General features: G+C 39.8%; 1 protein-coding gene across 1 annotated transcript in view; it reads right to left on the bottom strand.

Annotated features, from left to right (window-relative positions):
• Nucleotides 1-27,318, bottom strand: part of LOC126094939 (THO complex subunit 2) — a 313,848-nt gene that overhangs the window by 95,263 nt on the left and 191,267 nt on the right. Inside the window, 2 exon segments of the mRNA XM_049909587.1 lie at nt 4,412-4,631; nt 20,711-20,801. Coding sequence (XP_049765544.1) covers nt 4,412-4,631; nt 20,711-20,801 — 311 coding nt within the window.

The following is a 27,318-nucleotide window of genomic DNA, read 5'->3' as shown; positions in this document are numbered from 1 at the left end:
CACTATGCCATTTTTACTGTGGTGCTATGACAAGCAAACTGTCTCAATATCTGCTAAATTTAAACATCATACTGACTCTGTGGTTGCTGTTAGAATTAAATGACAGGTAAGAGCAGCCCTAGGGAGAGAGAGGGTAAATTATACATGACAGGAAATGCCGGATTTGCCAAGCTTGTATCAAGCAAATGAATACTGAGGTCCCCAAGGTGTTCACTATTTAGAACTACACAGCAGAAGGGGGTGGAGTGGTGTGGGCACAGGTGACTTTACCAAAAATACCATGGACTCAGCAAGTATTACCCTTCTTAGCATAGATGTAGATGTACACACATATTATGACACTGTTCTTGTAAAACATCCAACATCTGACATTCTCAACTGAGAGTGTCCCCCCCCCCCCCCTCCCACACACACTGGCGCTGCCTCTAACAAACTTTTGGGACAACTAATTTGGAGGAGGGGAAAAAATAATAATAATAATCATTTATAGTGTTACAGAAATGTGTGTTTTGATTCAGCTAAGAAGAAACAAGTCTAATTATATGAATTTACCAGTGAGAGAAGTGGTGAAGGGATTTCTTAAAACCTGTTTGCCCTAGAGAAATTTCCTGTTAAATTGAACCGAACTGTCACAATGTCTGCACACGGAGGACAGAAAATCACAATGTTGCAGTGGAGATTGAAAGAGGTTCTCCAAAGGTGAGTGTCTTCTGTGCTGTATGGGCCCCACTTTTTTCATGGGAAAACTGATGGGTACAAAGAACCTACACATGTTGCAAGATTGGTTGTTTTCTTAATTGTAGGCCTAAGATAATAACACAAATTTCATATTCCAACAAGACAGAGCTCCACCTCATTGTCACAGAGTAGTGCATCAGCATCTGAATAAGGAACTTCAAAATCAATGGATTTGGCACCGCACTCGGGATGATTAGGCACTCTTCAGGTGATCCTCAAGGTCTCTTGACTATACAGTCCATGACTTTTTTTTCTTTGGCAGTATGTGAAAGGCAATACCTCTGCTGGCAACACTGAATTCCAAGAATACATCACTGCTGCACTGGCAAATATTCACAGGGACAGGCTTGAGTGTCTGTGAGTTGAATTTGACTACTTCATGGAGGTTTGTCTTGTAACATCAGAAGAGCACAAAGACCATTTATAATTATGTATAAAAAACTTGAAAATGTACTTTCCCACATAATGTATCAGTCACTAATGTGTAGGCAATAGTCAGTGCAAAATATATATCTAAAACCTGATAAATCATTTGTAAAAACCGTGTATTTTACCAGAGCACTGGTTTGAGATCACAGTTGTGATACTGCTGGTCAGGTTGATCGCAAATTGCTCAATCACTTCACTTCACCCACTCCTATCCATTTTCAAATGCAATACCACAACACTTTCCACAACTGAGCCCAATACAGACGCTGATACAAATGTGTTTGGTTGGGGGGAGACCAGTCACAAAAAATAGTTACAACTGGACAGACACACACTGTCAATGTCAGTTACAGTGTACGAGCACTAAGAACAATCCCTAAGTTAATTTGCCTCCCAAGGCAGTCGTCTCCAGAACAATCAGATTGGGTTCTTTTCCGCATACAGCATAAGTTTGGGGTAAGTAACGTTAGTTTCTAATGATAGCAATGAAATTGCTTTGGGCACATTACTTCCACTAATATCACCACCATCATCATCATCATCATCATCGGCAGCAGCATAATTATAATCATTCACCATATCATCATCATCATCATCATCATATCTCTCTCTCTCTCTCTCTCTCTCTCTCACACACACACACATTTGAAACAAAAGAGTCAAAAATGAAAGTAGCTCTTTGTCTCATGCAGGATGATTAAGAGAAAGCAGTGTCAGTGACATTTCACATAAGAAGTTGGGCCTTGTGGGTTAGAAGTAAGGTGTGAAGTTTTTTCCTCAGTGTAGATGCGTTGATTCTAACCAATCTCAACCAGTTAAAGCAATGCCTTTTGTCAGTATGTTATGCTGGCCACTGACTGGAAAGGTGACGGGGTGGGAGTAGTAGTGGTGGTGGAGAGAGGGGGTGAGGGTGAGGGTGAGAGAGAGACATTGGTGGTGGAGAGAGGGGGTGAGGGTGAGGGTGAGAGAGAGACAGAGAGAGAGAGAGAGAGAGAGAGAGAGAGAGAGAAGGCTGATACTTAAGTATTTTTCCTTTTCATGTAATCAGATTTATCTACACATTAGTTGAACAAAAACATTTCTTAATACAAACAATTTCTTCTCCATTTAAATCAAAACAATGGTTGGTACTTGATACGTGACTAAAAAATACTTGCATATTAAGTTAACGAAAAGTGTGTGGCACCAATGAAATACCTTAGGATTTATCAGGGCCAAATCATTTGAATTTGTGATTAAGGAGTGCTATCTAAATGGCTTGAAAACCCCAAATTCTGATTATGTTTAGCATACCAGGGTTAACATTCTGGGAAACTCTAATTCAAGGGAAAAATATTATGGCAGTCCCTAGAGATTCATCAAAAAGGTCTACTACTGTTTTTTTGAGTTTTATCATTCTCATAATTTTAGATTATCTTTGCATGTAAAAGTACGCCACTTCAATGGCCATTATTGTGATTGCAAATGTGCAGTCCCTTGATACGTTGTTAACTTCCACTCCTTGAGGAAGCTGTAAGTTAATTAGCACTAACTACTATTTTTTCAGTTTTTGTAGTCTTATTGGTTACGAAAATTTAGTCAACATATGTCATCAAGGTGGCACAACCTGCAGTGGAGACAGTACAGTACACTGAATGATGTGGTTATAACTTCATCCCTTCTGATAACTCACTCCACTATGACAGAATTTTTTTCAATGATTTGGTTGTGGCTCATGAATGTACCAGTCAAAATGTTAACCACTGCGATCACTTTTGAATTTCATTTATTTATTTTATTTATTTATTCTATAAATCTCCACACTTAAATCCACAAGACACTCTATGCAAATAACTGTGTGCAATATAACTTGGCTCAAAGCAGTCCAAACACTCAAGTAGGGAAGAAGGCAGTAGTGGCCGTAGGGATTCCAATGTGAGTGGCCACCACTGACTAAAGGAAGAGCTAAACTCCCTCACTTTCCTCAGCAGACACAAATTTAATGATATTAATATTAAAATTTCATGTGGTGGCTGTGAAGTGCTCTCTCTGCATCTGCTTATCATTGCTGGGAAATATGATGACCTACTTTGTAGGGCAAAGGCAGTAGTAACACCATTATGTGGAGAGACTAGTTAGTTTGTTTCATGTTCAATGGATCATTTTTCATGATAGATCATAAAGATATGGAACAAGTCATTTTACATTCACTTTGGAAATTAATTTTTACATACAGTTCCATTCTGAACATTTGTAAGCTGTGCCCAACCCCCTCCTCTCACAAAAGAAAAAAGATATGCAGATGTGAGTTAATAATTCCTACTCACCATATTTTACACATCATATCACAGTAATAGACATTCTTCTATGGAATAGAAGGAGTTGTCAAGAAGAAACTTTCTCAGTTTTTTTTTTTTTTTTTTTTCCAAATTTTACTTTGCTGCCTGCCAGAAATTTTATATCACTGGGGAAATGATAAAAAAATTTTGGTGCAGGATTGTGCACACCTTCTTCATGGCATAGATAGCCTTAATATAGAGTAGTGAATCTCTTTTCCTTCTGGCATTGTAATTATGTACACCCTTTTGAAATGCAGTGGGATATTTAACAACTAATTTCATGTGGGAATGAATATACTGTGAAGCTGTAGTCACAATGCCCAACTCCTTAAACAGATATCTACAATATGAGCATCAGTGAGCACCACATATTATTCTTAAAGCATGTTCTTGCACACAGAAGACTTTCATTCTTAAACATGAGTTACCCCAGAACATTACTCTGGGACATTATTGAATGAAAATATGCAAGATATGTAAAGTTACTGATCTGCAACGATTCTAAGTGCAAATGTGGCTGAACTAAGTTGTTTTAGGAATTTCAAAATGTGCTTTTTCAAAATTTAAATTCTCATCAATACAGACACCTAAGAATTTCAAAGTTTCCACATCCTCGCCATGTGTTACACTTATCATTGGTGTACTACACCAAAATATGCAGAACTGAACATAATGTATCTTTTTACAATTGAAGGTTGACTCCACTTGCAGAAAACCAGTCAATGAGCTTTTAAGAGCTTTGTTTCTATATGTAAGCTTGGACTGATTACAGTACTAGAGTCATCTGCAAAAAGGACTAATTCCGATTGTTGTATGTTAGATGGAAGAGTGTTTACATATATGAAGAACAATAACTTAAAGCCAGTACAGACTTCAATTTGTATGCCACAATCAACATTTTAAGTACCCCACGATGCAATACTTACACTGGTGGCAGCTCCCTCTTGGTTTCAATTGCAGCGATAGCATGTCCAGCGGGTACTATTTTGGGAGCTGAAGTCAGCTTTGTAGAAGGCAGGTCATTTGTGAGAGATGTTCCTCCTGCTCCTTGCCTCGCACCTTCAGTCTTGCGTTCAGATCTCTCTTTCGATTCTCGACCACTGACTTCCTTTCCTTTTTCGTGTTTTTCTGAGGGGCGCTCCCTTTCTGTATATAACAAAAAGCTATCACATTACTACAGGAATGTGAAACTTACACTAATAACTTAAAATGCAGCTAAAGCCTGCTTCAAGCATTAAAAATGAAATTTTAAAAAGGGTGGCCGATACTGATTAAAGATGCATAATGCTCTTTATTTTTGAAGTACTAGTCTGAGAAGATAACTGCTATTTGACTCTGGAAAATGTCACATAAGAAGTTCCATGTAACTTTTCCAGTGGAAATCTTGAAATTAATCTAATACACTGAAACATACTAAACTGATTCTGAACTAAGGAAGTTCCAGCAGAATGGAAGAAATAAATTGTGTGCATCAGATTTTAGGTGTTTAAGAAGGAAAATTCTATTTGAAAATTTGTTAAGTTCATAAAGGGATACCTGGACAGACTACAACTTATATTCACAAGGCAAAATTCAGTCCAGCCAACAGATACACACAAAATAAAAACATTACTCCTAGCAAGTAGCAGAACCTATGTTAGCTTGACTTGTGGGGTTTAAAGTGGAAGTGAGGAAATAGGAAAGAGAAGACCTCAGAAATAGATGTAGGTGGGAGGCAGTGCATCTGCAAGCACTTCACTGGAATTTGCTAGGTATATAGTAGTAGTAATGATGGATTGAAAAAAAGAAAAGAAAATGGCAATTAGAAGGAGGAGGAAGGCCATAGGCATAAATACTGGACCAGGTCCACTCGAGGAGCAGTCTCAGGCCGCACCTGATGAAGGTCACGAGCTACGTGACCGAAATATCGTGCAAGTACGACGCTGATATCCGGCAGAACACCCGACAACCCAAGATGTCAGGAATAATACAAATGAACTCAACAATAAATAAATACAATAAATGTAAGAACCCATGGGGGGGGGGGGGGAGGAGGATACATGAATACAGACTCTAACGGCCACCTTTAAAAGCAGGAAACTGAGGAGTGATGCTAATATAGGCTGAGTTCAAGAGAATGACGAAATTAAAGAGATATATTGGAAAGTAAGTTCCACTCTGAAGTTCAGAGGAGTTAGTGATGGATGGTAAGACAAATTGCCTTCAATGTTATTAACACTGGAGAAGCTTATTGATAATTTTTCTGGATGTAGTATATCTTGAAGCAAGGTACCGTACACAAGCTTGTGGCAATGGTTAAAAAATTGCTGGCATGAGGACGTATATGTGTAAGTCGGTGGGTAAGACTTGAGATCGTGTGAGAAACAGCTCGTGTTTTTCCAGAGTAACAGACAAAGAGTCAATCGGAAAATAGTGACTTCCGAGTTTCCAGAGCAACAGAAAAAGATTCAATGGAAAAAGAGCGATGTCCTACTGTAATGATTGAATCGTGAAGGGTTGTGAGCTCCGAGCTGAGATTTTCTACAGTCTATACGACAATTTGTGGCGCCCCAAGAAGTTCCATCCAATGACAAAGTTACTGCTACGTTCTGGAGCTTGACAAATTAGAAAAGCGTTGTGTGGTAATTTATAGTAATCGTAAGAATATGGATTGTAGTTGGCTGAATGAATTTTGCAAGCATATGCTTCAGTATAGCATTCTTTGTATGTTCTTCAAGTGGAGATGATGGACATCCAATATCAGAAAGAATGAAACCTCAGAGTTAACTAGTGTCCAGACATATTGGCTGTCAATGATATCTTGTGATATTCCAATAACATGCCCACAGTGGGACCCCATCTGCTATGGTCTCACTTTGGTTTGTGGTTGCCATGTTTAGTTTTCCCAACTGTGGTGGTTACATGAGAGTCTGAAAACATAGCCTGGAAATAGGAAACACAGTGAATTGGCAAGTGACCTCAGTGAGCACACAATGATGCATTTTCTCCTGCAGGCTGGAAATATTTGTTGTAGTTGCCTGGTGAGGATGAAATTGTTCCGACTGTTAATATCTTACGTAATACTCTGACACTCTTCAACTTTCTCACATTGTACTTCATCCTCCAAACATACTTTTTGCTCCATGGCATTTCATTTGGCGATGGCATGAGTTGCACACAAACTTGACACTCTCACAATGATAAAAGACTAAGAAGTAAAGGAAGTATCATTTAAGATGGACCTACCTAATAATATCCATTCAAAATTTCTGGGATTGTCTATATCGCTCTCTAAAAAGCATTTGTGTCATCCAAGTAAAAGTAAACATTTATGACAAATCATATAATTCAATTATTTGTAGAGGGTTTTACATTTGAATGTATGATTTGGACAGTCATCTGTTCATTTTTTCAGTATTCTGTACGGCATCCCTAATTATGCAGACATTCTTCAGCTCACCTGCCAAAATTCTCTGCAAGCACTGCTGTCTCTTCAAAGGTGACAGAATTTGACTCCTACTGAACAAGGGCAATAAGCTGATTTCTGTTGGGTGGATGAAGTTCTTTGAAGACTGCATCCTGCCCAGAGGTGCTGAACACGGCTTAGGTCAGTGTTTCCAGGCCAATCATCCCAAACAACAGTGAACGTTCTCTTTAGAAGTGCCAGTGTTTGCTTGGCTGTGAGAGATGTTGCTCCATCTGGCATAAGAACTGCATTGTTGGGAATTGGGAAAAGACTGTTCTGAACTACTTGACCATTGACAGGAACAATCCTTCCCAATAATAACTGCCACTGACTGACCTTTTCCCTCTGACCAATAGTACACTTAAATTCAGAACAAGCTGAAAGTACAACTAATTCAGGATGTGACCTCACATAACAGTTATAGCAGCAGAGTGTGATAGAGCACAGCATCTAACAATGGAAGCTTATGAAAATACAAAGTTCACTGGAGAACCTAAACATGACAACAGGAATTATGAAAATAAAATAAAAAGTGATGGGCGTAACATGAGAAATGGAAGAAGTTTCTGGGTGGACCTGTGGCCTATTTACAAAATGTGTGAAATACAATGAGACTAGCTAAACTGGAGGACATGCATGTGCTATGCATAACAATCACATTCATCCAGAAGATAGTACCGTATATTTTCATGCCACAGAGGAAGTTGATCATATTCAACTCGGTATCAACAATTTGCCTACAAACACAGAGAAACTACAGACACTACATGACACAGTCTTTAAGATGAGACAAAAGATACTAGACATCAGTAGAACACTTAGTGATATCACATGGCCGAATTGTATATGATCACAGAATAGAAAAGCTCCATAGCTATGTGCTCAGAAGGTTCCTGTGACATTCACATACCATCAAATGACATCCTAAAGTCAATGGAAGATACTAAATGATATGTGATGCACAGCACCACGGTGATGCAAGAACTCGGAAAAAAGTTAGAAGAGATGGACCTATACATACTATGTATACAAGAGCCATACTCCAGAATTAGGATATTACCTCACACGCTAGATACGACACTGATCATAACACCAGGTCATCAATCAATGGCTACCATTATGGTGCCAGATAAAAATATAACAGTGACAAAGATACATCAACTGTGTGACAAACATGCAGTGACCCTAGAAACAACAGCTGCTTTCGGAAAAATTTATGTAACCAGTCAATATTTCAATAGTCTGGAGATAAGTCACACAGAGAGACGTTAAAAACAGCAGCAATACTGAGTTGACATTACGGACACATTTTAATACTGTACGTAAATGTAAAATTAACTCCGTGGTACAGCAGAGTAACTGATGAAAAAGGTTTCAGCCTGCAGCACACTACACAAGAACTTGGGCTTCATTTTATCTTGCAAACTCGAACGTCAGTGTGCATAGTCTGCTTTATTTCACAATTACATATGCAGAAAATGACTTAGATGTTCAACAACCAACTTGAGGGAATATACAGTATATGCAAGGCGAACTGGGAAATTTTAAAGGCAGAATTCAAGATACAACCACTGTAAGGAATTGGATATGATGTTGACACTGAAGCCAAAGAACTGGTCCAAGAATTACAGACAGGGCAATACAAGGTAATCCTAACAGTCGTTAGATAGTTTAAACATCCTTGAGTCCCTCCTTACTGTCTTTAAGACACCTCCTTACTGTCTTTAAGACACAGAGCAAGGCAGGTGAGAAAGGTGTCCAAGAGGCTCTGTTTGCAGTCCAGAGTTCTGGAATGTTGGCACTGGGCCTTAATTGACTCAGCTACAGCATATGACAAACACTAGAGGCTGCATAGCCTACACAGACAATCTGCTAATTACAGATTCTGCCAATGCAACGGTTAAATTACAAGAAAATAACAGCAAAGTTCTTGAAACAATTAGCGCTTGGTTTGCAGAAAATAAATTAACTATACCAATGCACATAACACTTTATAAGTGCATATATACTAAAAGGAAAACTTATCAAGATCAAGAAAAACTTACAATCAAAATAAATGACCAACCTGTGAAGAGCAAAGAAGTTTAAAGGTCTCCTCATGCACATTTGGAAATTGTTTGCCAGAGAGGCGAAAACCCAAGCAAAATAGTAACAATTGACCAAAGAAGCTTTCCGCTGCCTCTATGTGCAACAAAAATGTACCACAACACAACATTAACTGCTACTGTGGGCCACGGGTTGAGTGTATGGGATTCTACAGACAGCACAGGCTCTTCAGAGAGCACAGAGAAGTATACTCCTGCAGCTGACAAGTGCATATAGAGCAACATGACTCCTTGTTATACTGGTCCAAGCAGTAAGGAATACAGGTGCACAATATTGGCTCAAGAAGGCAAATATGATAATGTAAATGAGATACTGGACACAAGAGCCATACCAAATGAGGAAATAATGTCATGTATTAATAGAGAATGACAAGAAATCTGGGGCAGGGCAGAAAGAGGGAGGAGAGCTGGGCAGTTCCTTTCTAACATAAAATAAAGTTCAATGACGTCATACTTCCTTCTGATCACGGGAGCTATACATTACCAGTTGGGACATGGTTCATATCCCAGCTCTTACAGAAAATATGACAATGTACGACTGATACTTGTGAACGTGAAGCAATCAGCATCCCAGACCATATCGTTCAGAAGTGCACCTTTACACAAGATGTTAGAAACCAGGACAGGGGCGTCTTTGGCAAACCCCCTGTGTATAACACAAGTCTCTCCTGATCCCATCCTGTAAGTCTCCTGAGCCGGATTTCTGCATGACTTTTCTGAACTTTACCCCTTTTCCTAAGTCTCCTCAGTCCTTTTCTTCTCCCCTCTTATTCCACTTTCAACCCTTCTACCAGGAGGGCTCAGAAAGCTTGCATATGCAAAATATTTTTTTTATATGTGGGTCCTATGGTCACCGTTTGGTGAGTAATTTTTTTATCTATCCAATTACACAATAATGAATGAGTAACTATGGCACAGGCTGAACTAAGTGACACCCAAACTATCAGCTTATAAGCTCCCAATCTATAAGGTTGAGAGACAACCAAGAAGAGTGTACTATGGGCTAACTATCCAGATAAATGAAGAAATTTTATTTCGTTCTTATTCAAAGTACAGGAGTATAGTGCTGCGCAACATATACACTAACTCATTTGAAGCCATGTTAAATATTATGTATTATATTCATATATACTAACCCACATGCAAGATTTAGTCTGTTCTGGTATCTAGGTAACAAATGGGAAGGAAACAGGAAATAAATAAATTAATAAATACACTCCTGGAAATGGAAAAAAGAACACATTGACACGGGTGTGTCAGACCCACCATACTTGCTCCGGACACTGCGAGAGGGCTGTACAAGCAATGATCACACGCACGGCACAGCGGACACACCAGGAACCGCGGTGTTGGCCGTCGAATGGCGCTAGCTGCGCAGCATTTGTGCACCGCCGCCGTCAGTGTCAGCCACTTTGCCGTGGCATACGGAGCTCCATCGCAGTCTTTAACACTGGTAGCATGCCGCGACAGCGTGGACGTTAACCGTATGTGCAGTTGACGGAAGGTGCACGTGCCCGTCGACCTGGGACCGGACCGCAGCGACGCACGGATGCACGCCAAGACCGTAGGATCCTACGCAGTGCCGTAGGGGACCGCACCGCCACTTCCCAGCAAATTAGGGACACTGTTGCTCCTGGGGTATCGGCGAGGACCATTCGCAACCGTCTCCATGAAGCTGGGCTACGGTCCCGCACACCGTTAGGCCGTCTTCCGCTCACGCCCCAACATCGTGCAGCCCGCCTCCAGTGGTGTCGCGACAGGCGTGAATGGAGGGACGAATGGAGACGTGTCGTCTTCAGCGATGAGAGTCGCTTCTGCCTTGGTGCCAATGATGGTCGTATGCGTGTTTGGCGCCGTGCAGGTGAGCGCCACAATCAGGACTGCATACGACCGAGGCACACAGGGCCAACACCCGGCATCATGGTGTGGGGAGCGATCTCCTACACTGGCCGTACACCACTGGTGATCGTCGAGGGGACACTGAATAGTGCACGGTACATCCAAACCGTCATCGAACCCATCGTTCTACCATTCCTAGACCGGCAAGGGAACTTGCTGTTCCAACAGGACAATGCACGTCTGCATGTAACCCGTGCCACCCAACGTGCTCTAGAAGGTGTAAGTCAACTACCCTGGCCAGCAAGATCTCCGGATCTGTCCCCCATTGAGCATGTTTGGGACTGGATGAAGCGTCGTCTCACGCGGTCTGCACGTCCAGCACGAACGCTGGTCCAACTGAGGCGCCAGGTGGAAATGGCATGGCAAGCCGTTCCACAGGACTACATCCAGCATCTCTACGATCGTCTCCATGGGAGAAAAGCAGCCTGCATTGCTGCGAAAGGTGGATATACACTGTACTAGTGCCGACATTGTGCATGCTCTGTTGCCTGTGTCTATGTGCCTGTGGTTCTGTCAGTGTGATCATGTGATGTATCTGACCCCAGGAATGTGTCAATAAAGTTTCCCCTTCCTGGGACAATGATTTCACGGTGTTCTTATTTCAATTTCCAGGAGTGTATAACAATGAAAACAACAATTTTATACTGGAAATTGTAATTGGATAGATAAAAAAATCTACTCACCAAGTGGCAGCAGAACATATACATAAAAAAGGTTATAATTACGCAAGCTTTCGGAGCCCAAAGGAGCCACTGGTTCTGAAAGCTTTCCTAATTATAACCTTTTATAAGAGTTTTCTGTCACTGCTTGGTGAATGAGTAAATAAATAAATAATCATCTGAAAAATTCAGACGTTTGACACCTGCCCGAGCACTGATGCCAAATTTGTCCTTCGCCATATGCCTGGAGTGAGTTTCGTTGGTTGTCCAATTCTGTTACTGTAACTAACATTCCGATCACCGCATCTAATGGTTTGAGCAATTTTGGTGTTAAGATATTGCATTAGCATGGAGGCCTTTAATCTCGGAATGAACATGTTCACTAATGATGACAAATGGGGAGGGGGGGGGGGGGACACCATCCAAAGAACAGTACACAAAGTTAAAAATTAATTTAACTAAGCAATGTGTAAATTAAATAAACTGAAGAAAATACATGTTTTAAAATACTATTTTATCTGCATAATTATATTTAGTGATAAGATCAATTATTTTTGTTTCATTACATGAAAACATAACAAATAATGAAAGATAAATTTGTATTAACTTACCCAGTAGAAGTGTATTAAATTTATGAAAACAGTCTGCCTAGAAGGCATGCACCACCACAGCAACACTTGCAGCAGGCAAAAAACTGGGGGAACGTGTTCACAATGATTCAGCCAGTAACACATACTAAAGCCATTATCATCTGTTTTTGTGAAGTGGTGCTATCTCCACTAAGCATCAAACCTCAGTAGCTACATTAATAAATAACGGAAAAACTTTCCAGCCACTTTGTAATTCGTGACTCGAAATTTTTCAAAAAAATTTTAATCATGTTTTCAACAGCTTCTCCTAATAAACTGACATTTGGCTGATGTGCAACTGGCTCACTGATGTATTTATTAGTCTGTTGACTAAGCGAACCTTACGAGCAATATTCAACTTGCATTCAAGCTGCCGGCAGTGTAGAAGATGGCTTTTCCATAGTGCAATTATGGTTACAAAAGTGTCAACCTTTCCTAGTAACTGTTACTTTCAGAAAACTATGTCACACAATGCCAAAACCATTCAGCAAATACAAGGGATGGGTGATTAATGAAGGTCAAACTTAATACTTAAAGCTGGTTCATTATTGGGGGGGGGGGGGGGGGGGGGATGAAATTATCTTGATAGAGCCATTTCATCGGTACACAAAAACAAATCCTCTCAGTTATCTAAATATTTTATAACAGTAATTTCCCATAACATTTTAGAGCTCTTACATAATAAATAACAAATACTGGCAAGTGGTGAGATCTACCCTGGGATGTGTGCATCATCAGTTCAAAAATGTTCAAATGTGTGTGAAATCTTATGGGAACCGCTAAGGTCATCAGTCCCTAAGCTTACGCACTACTTAACCTAAAATATCCTAAGGACAAACATAAACACCCATGCCCGAGGGAGGACTCGAACCTCCACCGGGACCAGCCGCACAGTCCACGACTGCAATGCCTTAGACCGCTCGGCTAATCCCGCGCGGCTGCTTCATCAGTGGCCAGTGATTACAACACTTCCAACAGACTGTTCTATGGATGGGCTGTGTCAAAGCAAATGAGTCCCTTACTTATTTCTCATTTTTAGTTTAAACGTCAGTGAAAAAACTGTACAGAAAATGATAAATATAAAGTACAGGATTTAGAGGTAAACTGCAAAGAAATCAAGGGTGTTACAATCTGTTATACATGTACTGAAATAGTGGCCACAGTGTTACCATTATTACAACAACAGAGGTAAGAAGAATAATCAATTGCCAATACGCCAGAAGTGACCAGAGCATATTTTTAGGAATTTATTTTCTTGGAGGGGAGGGAGGTCATAACTGATGTTAAGAGCAATTTCTCATAAATTCTACTTCTTCACTCAGACCATTATACCCTTTATACCTTGAAGGTATTGTTGATGGTTAGTATGTCCAATGAGAACAGTGGTACTGATGTAGCCATCCTTGAGGTGGGGGGTGATATCAATGAGTGTGGCCTGGTATGTTGGGCTGAAGACCAGAAGAAGTCAACAGGGGAGAAGGTGTTGAGGTTCTGATGGCGATTATGGATGTGAGGTGCTCAACAGCACGGTCATCAATGTCCTGATAAATAATCAGCATGTCATTCTCATAGGTGAGTGGTGTTGAGGGGCAGAACCACAAACTCAACACAGTGGTGGATCCTCTCACGAGAGGTGGAAACTGTGTGTTAAAAGGGCTATGTTGTAAGTGCAGTTTGGTGAGCAGCACTACCTTCCTTCGGTGAGTCTGCCATGAAGTCCACCATGTCTGTATGGTCGATTTGAGTACCCCTAGTATGTTTTCCACCATTTCCAAACATTCAGCTGCCCACTGACCCATGATTTGTCTATCAGATAATGAGATGACAGTGTTCAGGGGGACGGCACATTAAAGTACATCACCATCCTGACCTGCTGCATGGTCAGCTACATCATGCAGACAACCGATTTAAAAAAAACACTTAATGTTTATCTATAAGAGCACTGAAGACACCTACCATACACTTGTGTTAACAGTAACCGAGCTTCCACAAGTAGAGCAATACGACTTACCCCACCGTCAAAGCTGTCTTACTGTCTTGTAGAGAATGAAAACAGTTTGCATTAAATCTTATTTTCTTTGCAATTCCTAGTAACACCTAAAATACACTGAAGACTCAAAACATGAACACTTCCCACTGACAGACTGTATGTAACCTTGTCGCGTTACTGTCACATAATGCTATGGGGAAAGTATATAAATGGAACTGACCTGAATGTGAACTCATTCTAGTGATGGTATGAACTGCAAGGAAATCCACTGACATAAGCATGATGGCCTGGTGTCTGGGAATGAGCATCTCGGAAATAGCAAAGCTGATCACCTGCTCTTGCGCTACTGTCATCAGCACCCGCGGAAACTATTTTAAGGACAATTAGCATATGAGGTGTTGGACATCCACGCCTCATCATGTAATGTGGAGATTTAAGGTTTGCACACTCTGCAAAGCAGGGCATTCAGTAATCTGTGGAAGATCTGACGACAAATTACAATGGTGCTGCACGCATACACATTTCGGAGCACATCTACAGTATATTGCTGAATATGGGGCTTTTCAGCAGACAACTCATTGTGTTGCTATGTTGATCCAATGTAATCAATCACCATTAGTGGGGGACCAGTGGAAACATGTAACATGGTTGGTTAAATCATGGTTACTGATACATCAGGTTGACAGTTGTGTCCACGTACACCATCAACCACGCGAATGGCTGCTTGAAACATGCACCATGTTAGGGATGCAGGCTGCCAGGGGCAGAATTATACTATGTTGGAGATTCATCTGAGCTTCCATGGGAGCCGTGGTACTAACTGAAAGCACCGCAGCAGCTGTGGACTACGTGAACATTATCGAGGATCAGCTACATATCTTCATGCTCGATATCCTCCCCAACAGCAATTCATTTAGACAGTAAACTCTCACACTGATGTCATAGCCACTAAATTTGCCTCTTATGAACTCACACACACACACACACACACACACACACACACACACACACACACACACACACACACAAACTTACAAAAGACAGTCAATTCAGGTACATTTTTTAGTTTTAATTTAAAAAATATGATTGTCATAAAAGTGTCCACCATATTGTTTTGTGAGATATGCATGAAGCTTGTTTAAATAGGTTCACCAATTAGCTCTCTAGTGTATTCCGAAATTCTACACAAACAGCATTTTTTGAAGGGTAGTATCTAGCACTATGTATTAGACAGTGGTATCTACTTTTTCCTTACAAGATTCCACAAATTATATGTCAGCATACGCAAAGTTAGCTAGTATTACATATTTTCAGGGAAACTATGCCACTGAAGAAATCTATGAAATTCTCATAATATTTAACTCTACCTATGTAGCCCATTAGTATTAGTTTATACTTAAAAATCAAGTAACATTGAAACAATCATAAGAACATGTACAGTACTTCTCTTCTTAATGATGAAGTATAAGTTTCTAGAATGAAATTTTCACTCTACAGCAGAGTGTGTGCTGATATGAAACTTTCTGGCAGATTAAAACTGTGTGCCAGACCAAGACTCGAACTCGGGACCTTTGCCTTTTGCGGGCAAGTGCTCTACTGACTGAGCTACCCAAGCACGACTCACGCCCCGTCCTCACAGCCTTAATTCTGCCAGTACCTCGTCTCCTACCTTCCAAACTTCACAGAAGCTCTCCTCTCAGTCGGTAAAGCGCTTGCCCGCAAAAGGTAAAGGTCCCGAGTTCAAGTCTCGGTCCGGCACACAGTTTTAATCTGCCAGAAAGTTTCATATCAGCGCACACTCTGATGTAGAGTGAAAATTTCATTCTAGAAACATCCCCCAGGCTGTGGCTAAGCCATGTCTCTGCTATATCCTTTCTTCCAGGAGTGCTAGTTCTACAAGGTTCGCAGGAGAGCTTCTGTGAAGTTTGGAAGGTAGGAGACGAGAAACTGGCGGAAGTAAAGCTGTGAGGACGGGGCATGAGTCGTGCTTAGGTAGCTCAGTCGGTAGAGCACTTGCCTGTGAAAGGCAAAGGTCCCAAGTTCGAGTCTCGGTCTGGCACACAGTTTTAATCTGTCAGAAAGTTTCAAGTATAAGTTTGTTCTGCAGTAGATAGCTTATTGCAGAATCTGAATGATAATGATGATGATAATGTGCATGTATTAACAAACTGGAACAATTATCAAATAAAATAAAAGTTCTCTCTCAAAATGTATTAGGACAATAAAAGTTAATGTCTATTCCCAATTATTGAAGAAGGAATTTGTTCTCCATTCTGATCAGGATCTATCATTTTTCTCCTTAGTTACACTTCCAATACATGGTGAGGATAGAGTAAAGATGCTAGCACAGAGATATAATTATCTTCTCACCAAACACTTGACAATATATTTCGACTGATTTAAGGAGGTAACTGTTGAAGATTTTACCCTTCTGAGAAATCCTCTGTCAAAGGTTAGCTGAAAGCGGTCACCCTCCATTCTTGATTTTACTGTCAACAATCTCTTCAAGCTTTTGTCACCAGTAGACGATCTAAACTGTGTTTTTGTTTTAGCGACCTGACTAAATATCCTTTCACATCTAGCATCCTGTGAGGGATCATTAGAACACCTAACAGAGCATGAACTAGTCTGTCAAATTTTATGCTCTCACCACTACTTCTTAATTTTCCTATCAGCAATCACTGCTGATCAATTCTTTCTGGTAGGTCATATATCCAAAATGCACAAATCTGGGATTGTTGTTCATCTATGGCATCATGATGTTTACCTGAAACTGAATTCAATAATTCTGGAAACTTTTCCACAAATTGCATTACTGTTGCATTCCTCAGCATTTCACTCTTCAATGGGAATTTGTGGACCATGTAGTCACACGCACCAATGAAGTATTTTCAAACAGATGAACAGAATTCCTCCTCCTTATAATGCTTGAAACAATCCACAAGTTGCAATGTACAGCTAAGAAAGAACAAATCACAATCATCCCTTTGGTTTCTTCTGCTGCAGTAGTCAACATCAAAAAGAGATCTTACCACTGAAGGTTGTATAAATTTAGACATCAAATTTTGTAATGTGTCCAGCAGCAGATCTTACCCTTAGTGCCAGTCGACCCAATCCATCTTCTGTCACAATGGTGAATGGTTTGCCAAATAAATATGGTTGAAACTTGATGGCCCAAACAATTTCTCAGACGTAGAGTAGTTCTTCTCAAACTTGGTGGGTGCTCTAGAAGCATACGCTCTCACCTTTTCAGCATTTTTTAAAATTTGTATCAGAACTGCACCTATCCCATTACCACTAGTATCTGTGTGTTATTCTTGCCATATAATACAAGAACTGGAAAAGACATTAGCATCTCCTTAAAGAAAAGGAAAGATATTTCTTGCACTTAATTACAGGGAAGTTTAGTAGTCCTTGCAATGCATGTGTCTTGGTACAGAAATTCTTTGCGAATCACCAATCGCAGGACCACATTTTGAGAAAGTTCTCACATTGTGAAAGTGCCATTAACTTGGTGTCTAAAGATTTTTATTTTTTGAGCAATTATTAGGCATTTTTTCCAGTTTATGTAGAGGTCTGCAATCTAAACACACTTCAATAAGGTCATAAGTTGGTTTAGATGTTCTTCAAAAGCCTTTGCAAAAAATGACAACCTCATCCAAACAGTACAGACATGTTACTCATTTTAGGCATCCAAGCAGTTTATCCATCATACGTTTGAAGGTAGCAGCAGCATTACACAGCCTAAACGGCATAAATTTGAACTCGTAAGGGTGTCAGGAGTTATGAAGGCAGTCATTTTGTGGTCAGTCAGCCTTGTCAACCTCAGTTTGCCAGTAGCCTTACGACAAGTACATAGTTGAAAAACATTTGGTTCCTTTGAGCAGCCTAAGGTGTCATCAATGCGTGACAGTGGATAAACGCCTCTCTTCCTTCCTTTCCCACTTTCTTTTTTAATAGCTGGCAGTAGTCGATGCAGAAATGCCATGTGCCACTCTCCTCCTCCATAAGGACCACAAGAGAGGACCTAGGACACACTGAAGATTCAATTATGTCCACTCCACTTCCTCCTGTTTTATCCATCATTGAGACATCATCATCTTATACAAGTGCTGCCTAGTTGGCAGCTGATCCCGTGTTGATACGGTGTTTTACCATGGGGATGTTGCACTGTCTTTTTCTACACTCCAGATCAGAAAGGTGATTTGTGGAAAACAGCTTACACTCAGTAACATAGTTCCTCCGTCAGACAAGATAATATTGGCAATTCAATTACAGCTTCCTCTACCATGTTTTTTGTGATGGTAGCGAAGTATGACTCTTTGTCTTTATCAGTAAGCTGTGCTTTATGTACTGATTTGGTCCATCCTATGTACATATCTTTAGGAATGAGTTGTGGCTGCTTCTGACGAGTAGTGATCCACAGTTCTCCTTGACCATCTGTGTTGTTTATGATCGTGGCTGGTGCGAATATTTCTTTTGTAAGCCTGAGTAGCTTTTTGCAATCGACAAAAGCATCACAGTTTACTGAGCATCTGGTACTTGTCTCACTGATGACAGCTGTATAACAACTTCTTCAATCTGTAGTTCTAATCTTCCACTTGTCTCATCTGGGAATACTAAATTATGACGACATTCTGTTAAAATGACAAATTTGAAGAGCTGTGTTCTCTCACTGATAGTAATTCTTGCAATACATGTTCCTTTTGATTGCAGGTATTTCCCATCTGCAAATTTTAGCACAACTGCTTTTGTGTCACAGAACACAGTCTTCTTTAGCTGATAATGATAAGCATTTGACATACAGAAAAAGAAGCCTCTGTGTTGGGGCTTCATCTGCATAGATGGTCAGCTTGATTGGTTTCCCTGATTTCAGCCACTAGGCGAGTGGCTGGCACCTCTTTGCAGCAGTGCGGAATGGCAATGGCATGTGGGGAGTGACCTCATCCACAGTATGGCAGTGGGCATCATCCTGTAGGTTGATTATAATTGTACACAGTCGACTGACATGAACAGAACCGTTGAGATTGTTGACATCTGGAGGCACCGAACACTTATTTTTCCCCAAGAGCATACATGTGCAGTACATGCAGTAAGTTGTCCTCAGTACTCATTTATCTGTTCTTCTGTGGGGCATTATACTTTGTGGAGATTTTGGTTGTACCTACGATGGTTGGATACCGGGTTGCTATTTGACGGCTACAGTATACAGCCCCATTCATTTTGCCTCAAATGTCTGACTGGTAGCAGAGATGTGTGCAAATGATTGATACACCTCTTCTTCAACATTCTCTACCACCACCTGAAGTAAGGGGTCGACATTTATGCTGATATCTCTTGCTTACTGATCCACCAGTTCTGGTTGGCATAAACTGCTGTATCTCTTGTCTTACTGCCTGGTATATGAGAGGGGTGAAGTCACGGTGGACTTCCACATTTACCATGGGAATTTAGAAGTCGGTCACACTTCTTTTGTTCCATTTTTTTTCTATAGCGTTTTATAGATGTGCTGGCACCATTTGATAGATTTTTCAGTTTTTGCAAAATCCTTTACCAGAAGAGCTTGGTACATGTCTTCTGTGATTTCTTTTATCAAGTGTGAGATTTTGTCGGCTTGTTTCACAATCACATTCACTCAGTGACATAGAACCAAAACATTACATTATGTACAGCTGTGTCATTTTCTCCTGATTTCATTTGCCCTATTCTTCAATTGTTCTTCCACAAAGCAGGCTTGCTGTTCACTGTCACAGAATGTTTCCTCCATGTTGGCCTGGAATTTGTCCAGCTATCAAGCTTCTCTTCAATGATCTCAAAATACTGCCGAGCTGTACCATTCAAGTTACAGTACATATTTTCATAGCACATCAGGTAATCCCACCTATTGTATACGACAACTTGGTCAAATCCTTTCATCCATTTTGTTGCACCCTAACCAGCATCTCCAAAAAACACTGGTGGGTGTCTTGATGTGCAACTGACTTGCTGCCCTTTTGGAATCCACTGGTCTCTGAATATATGGACCTTGTTATCAACGTACTGCCTGGTTCTTGTCCACATAGGTGACAGCTTTTATGTTGCCTAATTGGAGCCATGGTGATATAGATGTACTGGAGTATCCTATGTACTTATCAAACAGCATCATGTCATAACCAAAGCTAAGTACAACATAATAAGTACAACAATTAGCCCTGAAAGCATCTTTACTACAAACATCAACATACAGCACGAACAGAACTCCTAGAGAGAGTGTGCTCCTATTTTCACAGGCACAGAATATTCCAATGTACCCAAACATTACAAACAAAAGATATTTTCATTAGGTTTGAACTGGTGATTCACCACGTTTCAGCCAGTGACACTAACTGCTATGCCACTATGTACAGCACAGTTTATATCACATGCCACCCAATTATATTTTGTAGAACACAGAATTAGTAACCAAGTTAAAGCTATGTGAGAATTTGTATCATTACATAAAGCAACATCAAAACCAACCTCGTTCAATGTCACCATTTATCTGCTTTGGAGGTAACACCACTGAGGAACTTGAGACATCTTGTTTAGCTTCTTGTGCCACACTTGCAGACTGTAAAACAATAATTGGTTGCATATGATCACCAATTCAGTAACTCAACACAACACAACTCAACTCAACTCAACTCCTCTCTCTCTCTCTCTCTCTCTCTCTCTCTCACACACACACACACACACACACACACACACACACACACACAGAGAGAGAGAGAGAGAGAGAGAGAGAGAGAGAGAGAGAGAGAGAGATATATATACACATCTTTGTTATACATTTACAGGGTGTCTCATTTATCTTGCTCAGGCAAAGTAACTTTTTTCTTATGCATTAACTGAAAAATGGTTTCAACCAAGGTTTTTTAACATCACTGGATACTTCTTGCTGAGGATATACATTTTATGTATCCCCACAGATGTAGGGGATACAGGGTAGAGATGAAGTTTTTTAAATAAAACCGTGTACATTTTATTCAAGAATACACGTACCCTATCCCGCAGCTGTTCAAAAATGTACCACACTAAACTATTTTTGCCATGAAACTAGTGGCTATGTAAATGATAAATAATACATAACTTCTCTATTTAAATATTAATTCAGTGCATTTCATTAACTAAATCATTTAACTTATTCAAGGTGTTTTTAACATTTTACAAATTACCAATAAACACTGAATGCAACAGTACTGCAATGTACAGTAATTGGATCTTGTTATTGTACAGTGTACTTACAACAATGCTGCAGTAACTTTCACTGTGATACTAGCATTACATGAAAAACAGAGCACTCACACGCTCAAAATGGTGACTATTGGCAATCACACATTCGGTCACTCTGGGGATGAAGGATGCCCTACATCTTGCTGCATCAAAACATTGCTGCAGGTCCTCTCGTGTTGTTGGAACATTTTGGTAGGCAGCACCCTTGACTGCTCCCCCACAGAAAAAAATCCAGCAGTATAAGGTCCAGAGATCGGGCAGGCCAACCGACTGTCCCGCCACGTCCAATCCACCTAACACGGTATTTATGGGCCAGATTTCATTGTGCTCATAAGACATTATGTGCAGGGCATCCATCACGCTGATACCACATGACCACCCTCCAATTCAGAGGTATGGCGTCAAAGAGAACAGGAAGAATGTGTCTTAAAAATTGGGCATAGTGTCCGCCTTTTTGGCTGCCATTTACAAAGACAGGCCCAATAATGTTATCTCCAATAATTCTGCACCAAACATTAAATGTTCCACAGACAATGGTGCTCTACCAGTTGGAGCCATTGTGGATTCTGATGAACCAAAAATGCATATTTTTTCATACTGACAGTTCCTTTGTTGGAGAATGATGCCTTGTCATTAAAAAGAACATCTGAAAAGAAATAGGATTAATCAGAAGTTGTTGCTGAGCCCACTGACAAAATTGAACCCTATTGTTGAAGTCATTTCCATGAAGTTCTTGGTGTAAATGAACATGGTAAGGATGGACTTTATAATGTTGCAGAACACAATGTGCACTTGTTTTCAAATCACCACCTTCAAATTGAATTTGTTGTGTGCTGACTTGAGGATTTGTGCAACCTCAGCAGCTTTGTCCTTCATGTTGTATTATCATTCTGAGGTATAGCATTTAAACTTTCCGTTTCATGAAGATGAGAAATGAAACTACTAAATATTCATCGAGAAAGCGGTGGCTTGTCAGAGAATCATCTACTGTACAGTAGTTGTGCCTGAACAGAATTTTGTCCGCCTACAGTAACTTACATTACAGGTATTTACACTAGAGTACAAGACAGACATAACAACATAATAATCATAATATTCTCTAATGGTATTGAATATAAAAATGCAAGTTAGTATTTTCCTGTCTATGTACTTCTCCATAGATCAGAAGCATTTCTACCTTATCATCATGTGTGTACAGCATACACCTTTACACAACAAAAATTGTATTCACAATATGTACTACTGCCATGAAGTTACTAAGTTGCCGTGATGCACGACAACACTGGTACGCAGTATACGGTATGCTAAAGCAACAACAAATGAGGTGCGTGGGGCAGAGAGGAGTACCTGTGTTTAAATGAGTCAGAAAGCACACACAAAACACATACCTCTACTACAGCACTACATTGGGTAAGTAATGCGCACAATCAGGACAGTAAACAGCTCAGTTCTTCACAAGCTGTATACTTTTTTGTTTGCACATATGTTATTGACAAAAATTATACATCCTGGTACATTTTTGGATAGCTCTTGGAGAGGTTAAGTAAATTCTTGAATAAAATGTATAAAGCTTCACCTAAAAAATTTAACGTCTACCCTACATCTCCTATATCTGTGGACACACATAAAGCATATACCCTCAGCGAGCATTACCTATGGGACACTCTTTATAATGAGTTCATTACGATTCGGTGAAACTCAATTTTCAATCCCCCCAGAGTGGAGGATAATAATTAAAATTTCTGTAAAATATTTTAGAAGAAAAGGGAAAACAGATTTGAAAATTAGTTATCATACTAACAGGAATTCTTAGATAAGAAACAAACAATAACCAAAAGAACAGACCATCATTCATCTTGTTAGGAAAACTATAGAAAATGTAAATTTGGGTATCTGTTGCATATCCACTCAAATTATCTTACCCATTACTCAACATCTTTCACTAGATTACCTCCACAAGTATTTTCATACAACTGCTCCATGTGATGCATGATGCAATGACAAAAAATTTAGGATTAAGATCATCAAATGCTAGGGATTTACAATGATGATATATATGCTGTTGAAAAGCAATTAATTATCACTTATGTCGAGAACAAATTTATTGTCACTTTTGTTGAGAATAGCTCAATGACCTGAAATCAAAATGCTCAATATGGGAGTTAGAAAGATTACTACACCAAATACAAACAAACTGGTTAGTGTGCAGTGTGTCACAGATGAAATTTAAATATGATGTCATATGTTTGGATTCATATTCAGAATATTATGTATTACATTAAAAAAATTGTGTTTACCCTGTCTGTTGTTAAAATTGTGGCACTAATAACAATAGGAAATAACATTTCACTTGTTGTTGTTGTTGTTGTTGTTGTGGTCTTCAGTCATGAGACTGGTTTGATGCAGCTCTCCATACTACTCTATCCTGTGCAAGCCTCTTCATCTCCCAGTACCTACTGAAAACTACATCCTTCTGAATCTGTTTAGTATATTCATCTCTTGGTCTCCCTCTACGATTTTTACCCTCCACGCTGCCCTCCAATACTAAATTGGTGATCACTTGATGCCTCAGAATATGCCCTACCAACCGATCCCTTCTTCTAGTCAAGTTGTGCCACAGATTTATCATCTCTCCAATTCTATTCAATACCTCCTCATTAGTTATGTGACCTACCCATCTAATCTTCAGCATTCTTTTGTAGCACATTTCGAAAGCTTCTATTCTCTTCTTGTCTAGACTAATTATTGTCCATGTTTCACTTCAATACATGGCTACACTCCATACAAATACTTTCAGAAACGACTTCCTGACACTTAAATCTATACTCGATGTTAACAAATTTCTCTTCTTCAGAAACGCTTTCCCTCCCATTGCCAGTCTACATTTTATATCCTCTCTACTTTGACCATCATCAGTTATTTTGTTCCCCAAATAGCAAAACTCCTTTACTACTTTAAGTATATCATTTCTTTATCTAATTCCCTCAGTATCACCCGATTTAATTCGACAACATTCCATTATCCTCATTTGCTTTTGTCGATGTTCATCTTATATCCTCCTTTCAAGACACTGTCCATTCCATTCAACTGCTCTTCCAGGTCCTTTCCTGTCTCTGACAGAATTACAATGTCATCGTCGAACCTCAAAGTTTTTATTTCTTCTCCATGGATTTTAATTCCTACTCCAAATTTTTCTTTTGTTTCCTTTACTGCTTGCTCAATATACAGACTGAATAACATTTGGGAGAGGCTACAACCCTGTCTCACTCCCTTCCCAACCACTGCTTCCCTTTCATGCCCATCGACTCGTATAACCACCATCTGGTTTCTGTACAAATTGTAAATAGCCTTTGGCTCCCTGTATTTTACCCCTGCCACCTTCAAAATTTGAAAGAGAGTATTTCACATGTCAACACCTGCTTTCTTTGGTATTGGAATTATTATATTCTTCTTGAAGTCTGGGGTTATTTCGCCTGTCTCATACATCTTGCTGACTAGATGGTAGAGTTTTGTTAGGCCTGGCTCTCCCAAGGCTTTCAGTAGTTATAATGGAATGTTGTCTACCCTCGGGGCCTTGTTTTGACTTAGGTCTTTCAGTGCTCTTTCAAACTCTTCACACAGTATCATATCTTCTATTTCATATTTATCTACATTCTCTTCCACATTTCACTTATTGTTTGTATAAAGTACAGCACCCCCATGAACCATGGACCTTGCTGTTGGTGGGGTAGCCTATGTGCCTCAGTGATAGACATAGCCATACCGTATGTGCAACCACAACAGAGGGTTATCTGTTGAGAGGCCAGACAAATATGTGATTCTGAAGGGGGCAGCAGCGTTTCAGTGGCTACGGGGGCGATGGCCCAGAGATGACTGACTGATCTGGGATTATAACATCAACCAAAACGACCTTGCTGTGCTGGTACTGCGAATGGCTGAAAGTAAGGGAAACTACAGCCATGCTTTATCCCAATGGCATGCAGATCTAATGTACGGTTAAATGATGATAGGATCCTCTTGGGTAAAATATACCAAAGGTAAAATAGTCCCATTTTGGAGTTCTGGGCGGGACTACTCACAAATATGAAATCAGAAGAAACAAAACTGGCACTCTACGGATCAGAGTGTGGAATGTTAGATCCCCTAATCAGGCAGGTAAGTCAGAAAATTTTGAAGTTAGATACAGTGGGAATTAGTGAAGATCGGTGGCAGGAGGAACAGGACTTCTGGTCAGGTGAATACAAGTTTATAAATACAAAATCAAATAAGGGTAATACACAAGTAGGTTTAATAATGAATAAGAAAATATGAATGTGGGTAAGATACAATGAACAGCATAGTGAACGCATTAGGTAGCTAAGATACACACAAAAGCCACACTCACCACAATAGTACAAGTTTATATGCCAACTAACTCCGCCGAGAACAAAGTGATTGAAGGAATGTATCATGACATAAACGAAATTATTCAGGTAGTTGAGGGAGATGAAAGTTTAATTGCGATTGGCGATTCAGTGGTAGCAAAAAGAAGAGAAGGAAAAATAGTGGGTAAATATGGAATGAGGGGAAGGAATGAAAGAGGAAGCCACCTGATAGAATTTTACACAGAGCATATTTAATCATTGTTAATACTGCATTTGGGAATCATGAAAGAAGGTTGTATACATGGAGAGACCTGGAGGCACCAGAAGTTTCAGATTGATTGTGCAATGTAAACCAGATATTTTGGACCCAATTTCAAATTTTAAGACATTTCCACGGGCAGATGTGGACTCTGACCACAATTTATTGGATATGAACTGTAGATTATAACTGAAGAAATTGCAACAAGTTAGGAAATTAAGGATTGGGGCCTGAATAAGTTGATAGCACCAGAGGCTGTTGAGAGTTTCAGGAGGAGTATCAGACAACAATTGGCTAGAACGGGGGGGGACAGGAATACAGCAGAAGACAAGTGGACAGCTTTGAGACAGGTTAAGTACCCTCAGATTTCAAGAAGAATATAATAATTCCAATGCCAAAGAAAGCAGGTGCCGACAAGTGTTAACGTTATTGGACTATCATTTTAATAAGCCACGGTTGCAAAATACCAATACAAATTCTTTACAGAAGAATGGAAAAACTGCTAGAAGCCAAACTCAGGGAAGATCAGTTTGGACTCAAGAGAACTGTAGGAACATGCGAGGCAATACTGACTTTTCATAGAAGATAGGTTAAGGAAAGGCAAATCTACATTTATAGCATTTGTAGACTTAGAGAAAGCTTTTGACAATGCTGAGTGGAATACTTTATCTGAAGGAGCAGGGGTAAAATACAAGAAGTGAAAGGGAATTTACAAATTGTACAGAAACCAGATGGCAACTGTAAGAGTCAAGGGGCATGAAAATAAAGCAGTGGTCGAGAAGGGAGCGAGACAGGGTTGTAGCCTATCTCAGATGTTATTCAATCTACACACTGAGCAAGCACTAAATGAAAATAAAGAAAAATTTGGAGAAGGAATTAAAAGTTCAAAGGGAAGAAACAAAAACTTCTGAAGTTTGCTGATGATATTGTCATTCTGTCAGACACACAAAGGACTTGGAAGAGCAGTTGAAGGGACTGGATATAAGATAAACAATACAAGATAAACACCAACAAAAGCAAAAATGGATAATGGAATGTTGTCCAATTAAATCAGGTGATGCTGAGACAATTAAATTAGGAAATGGGACACTTAACGTAGCAGATGTGTTTTGCTATTTGAGCAGCAAAATAACTGATTATGGCCTAAGAAGAGATGATATAAAATTTAGACTGGCAATGGCAAGAAAAGTGTCTCCGAAGAAGTGAAATTTGTTAACATCAAATAATAGAAG

The sequence above is a fragment of the Schistocerca cancellata genome, chromosome 8 (genome assembly GCF_023864275.1).
Source record: "Schistocerca cancellata isolate TAMUIC-IGC-003103 chromosome 8, iqSchCanc2.1, whole genome shotgun sequence".
In the NCBI taxonomy this organism is placed as follows: domain Eukaryota; kingdom Metazoa; phylum Arthropoda; class Insecta; order Orthoptera; family Acrididae; genus Schistocerca; species Schistocerca cancellata.
This window is presented reverse-complemented; position numbering and strand designations above follow the sequence as displayed.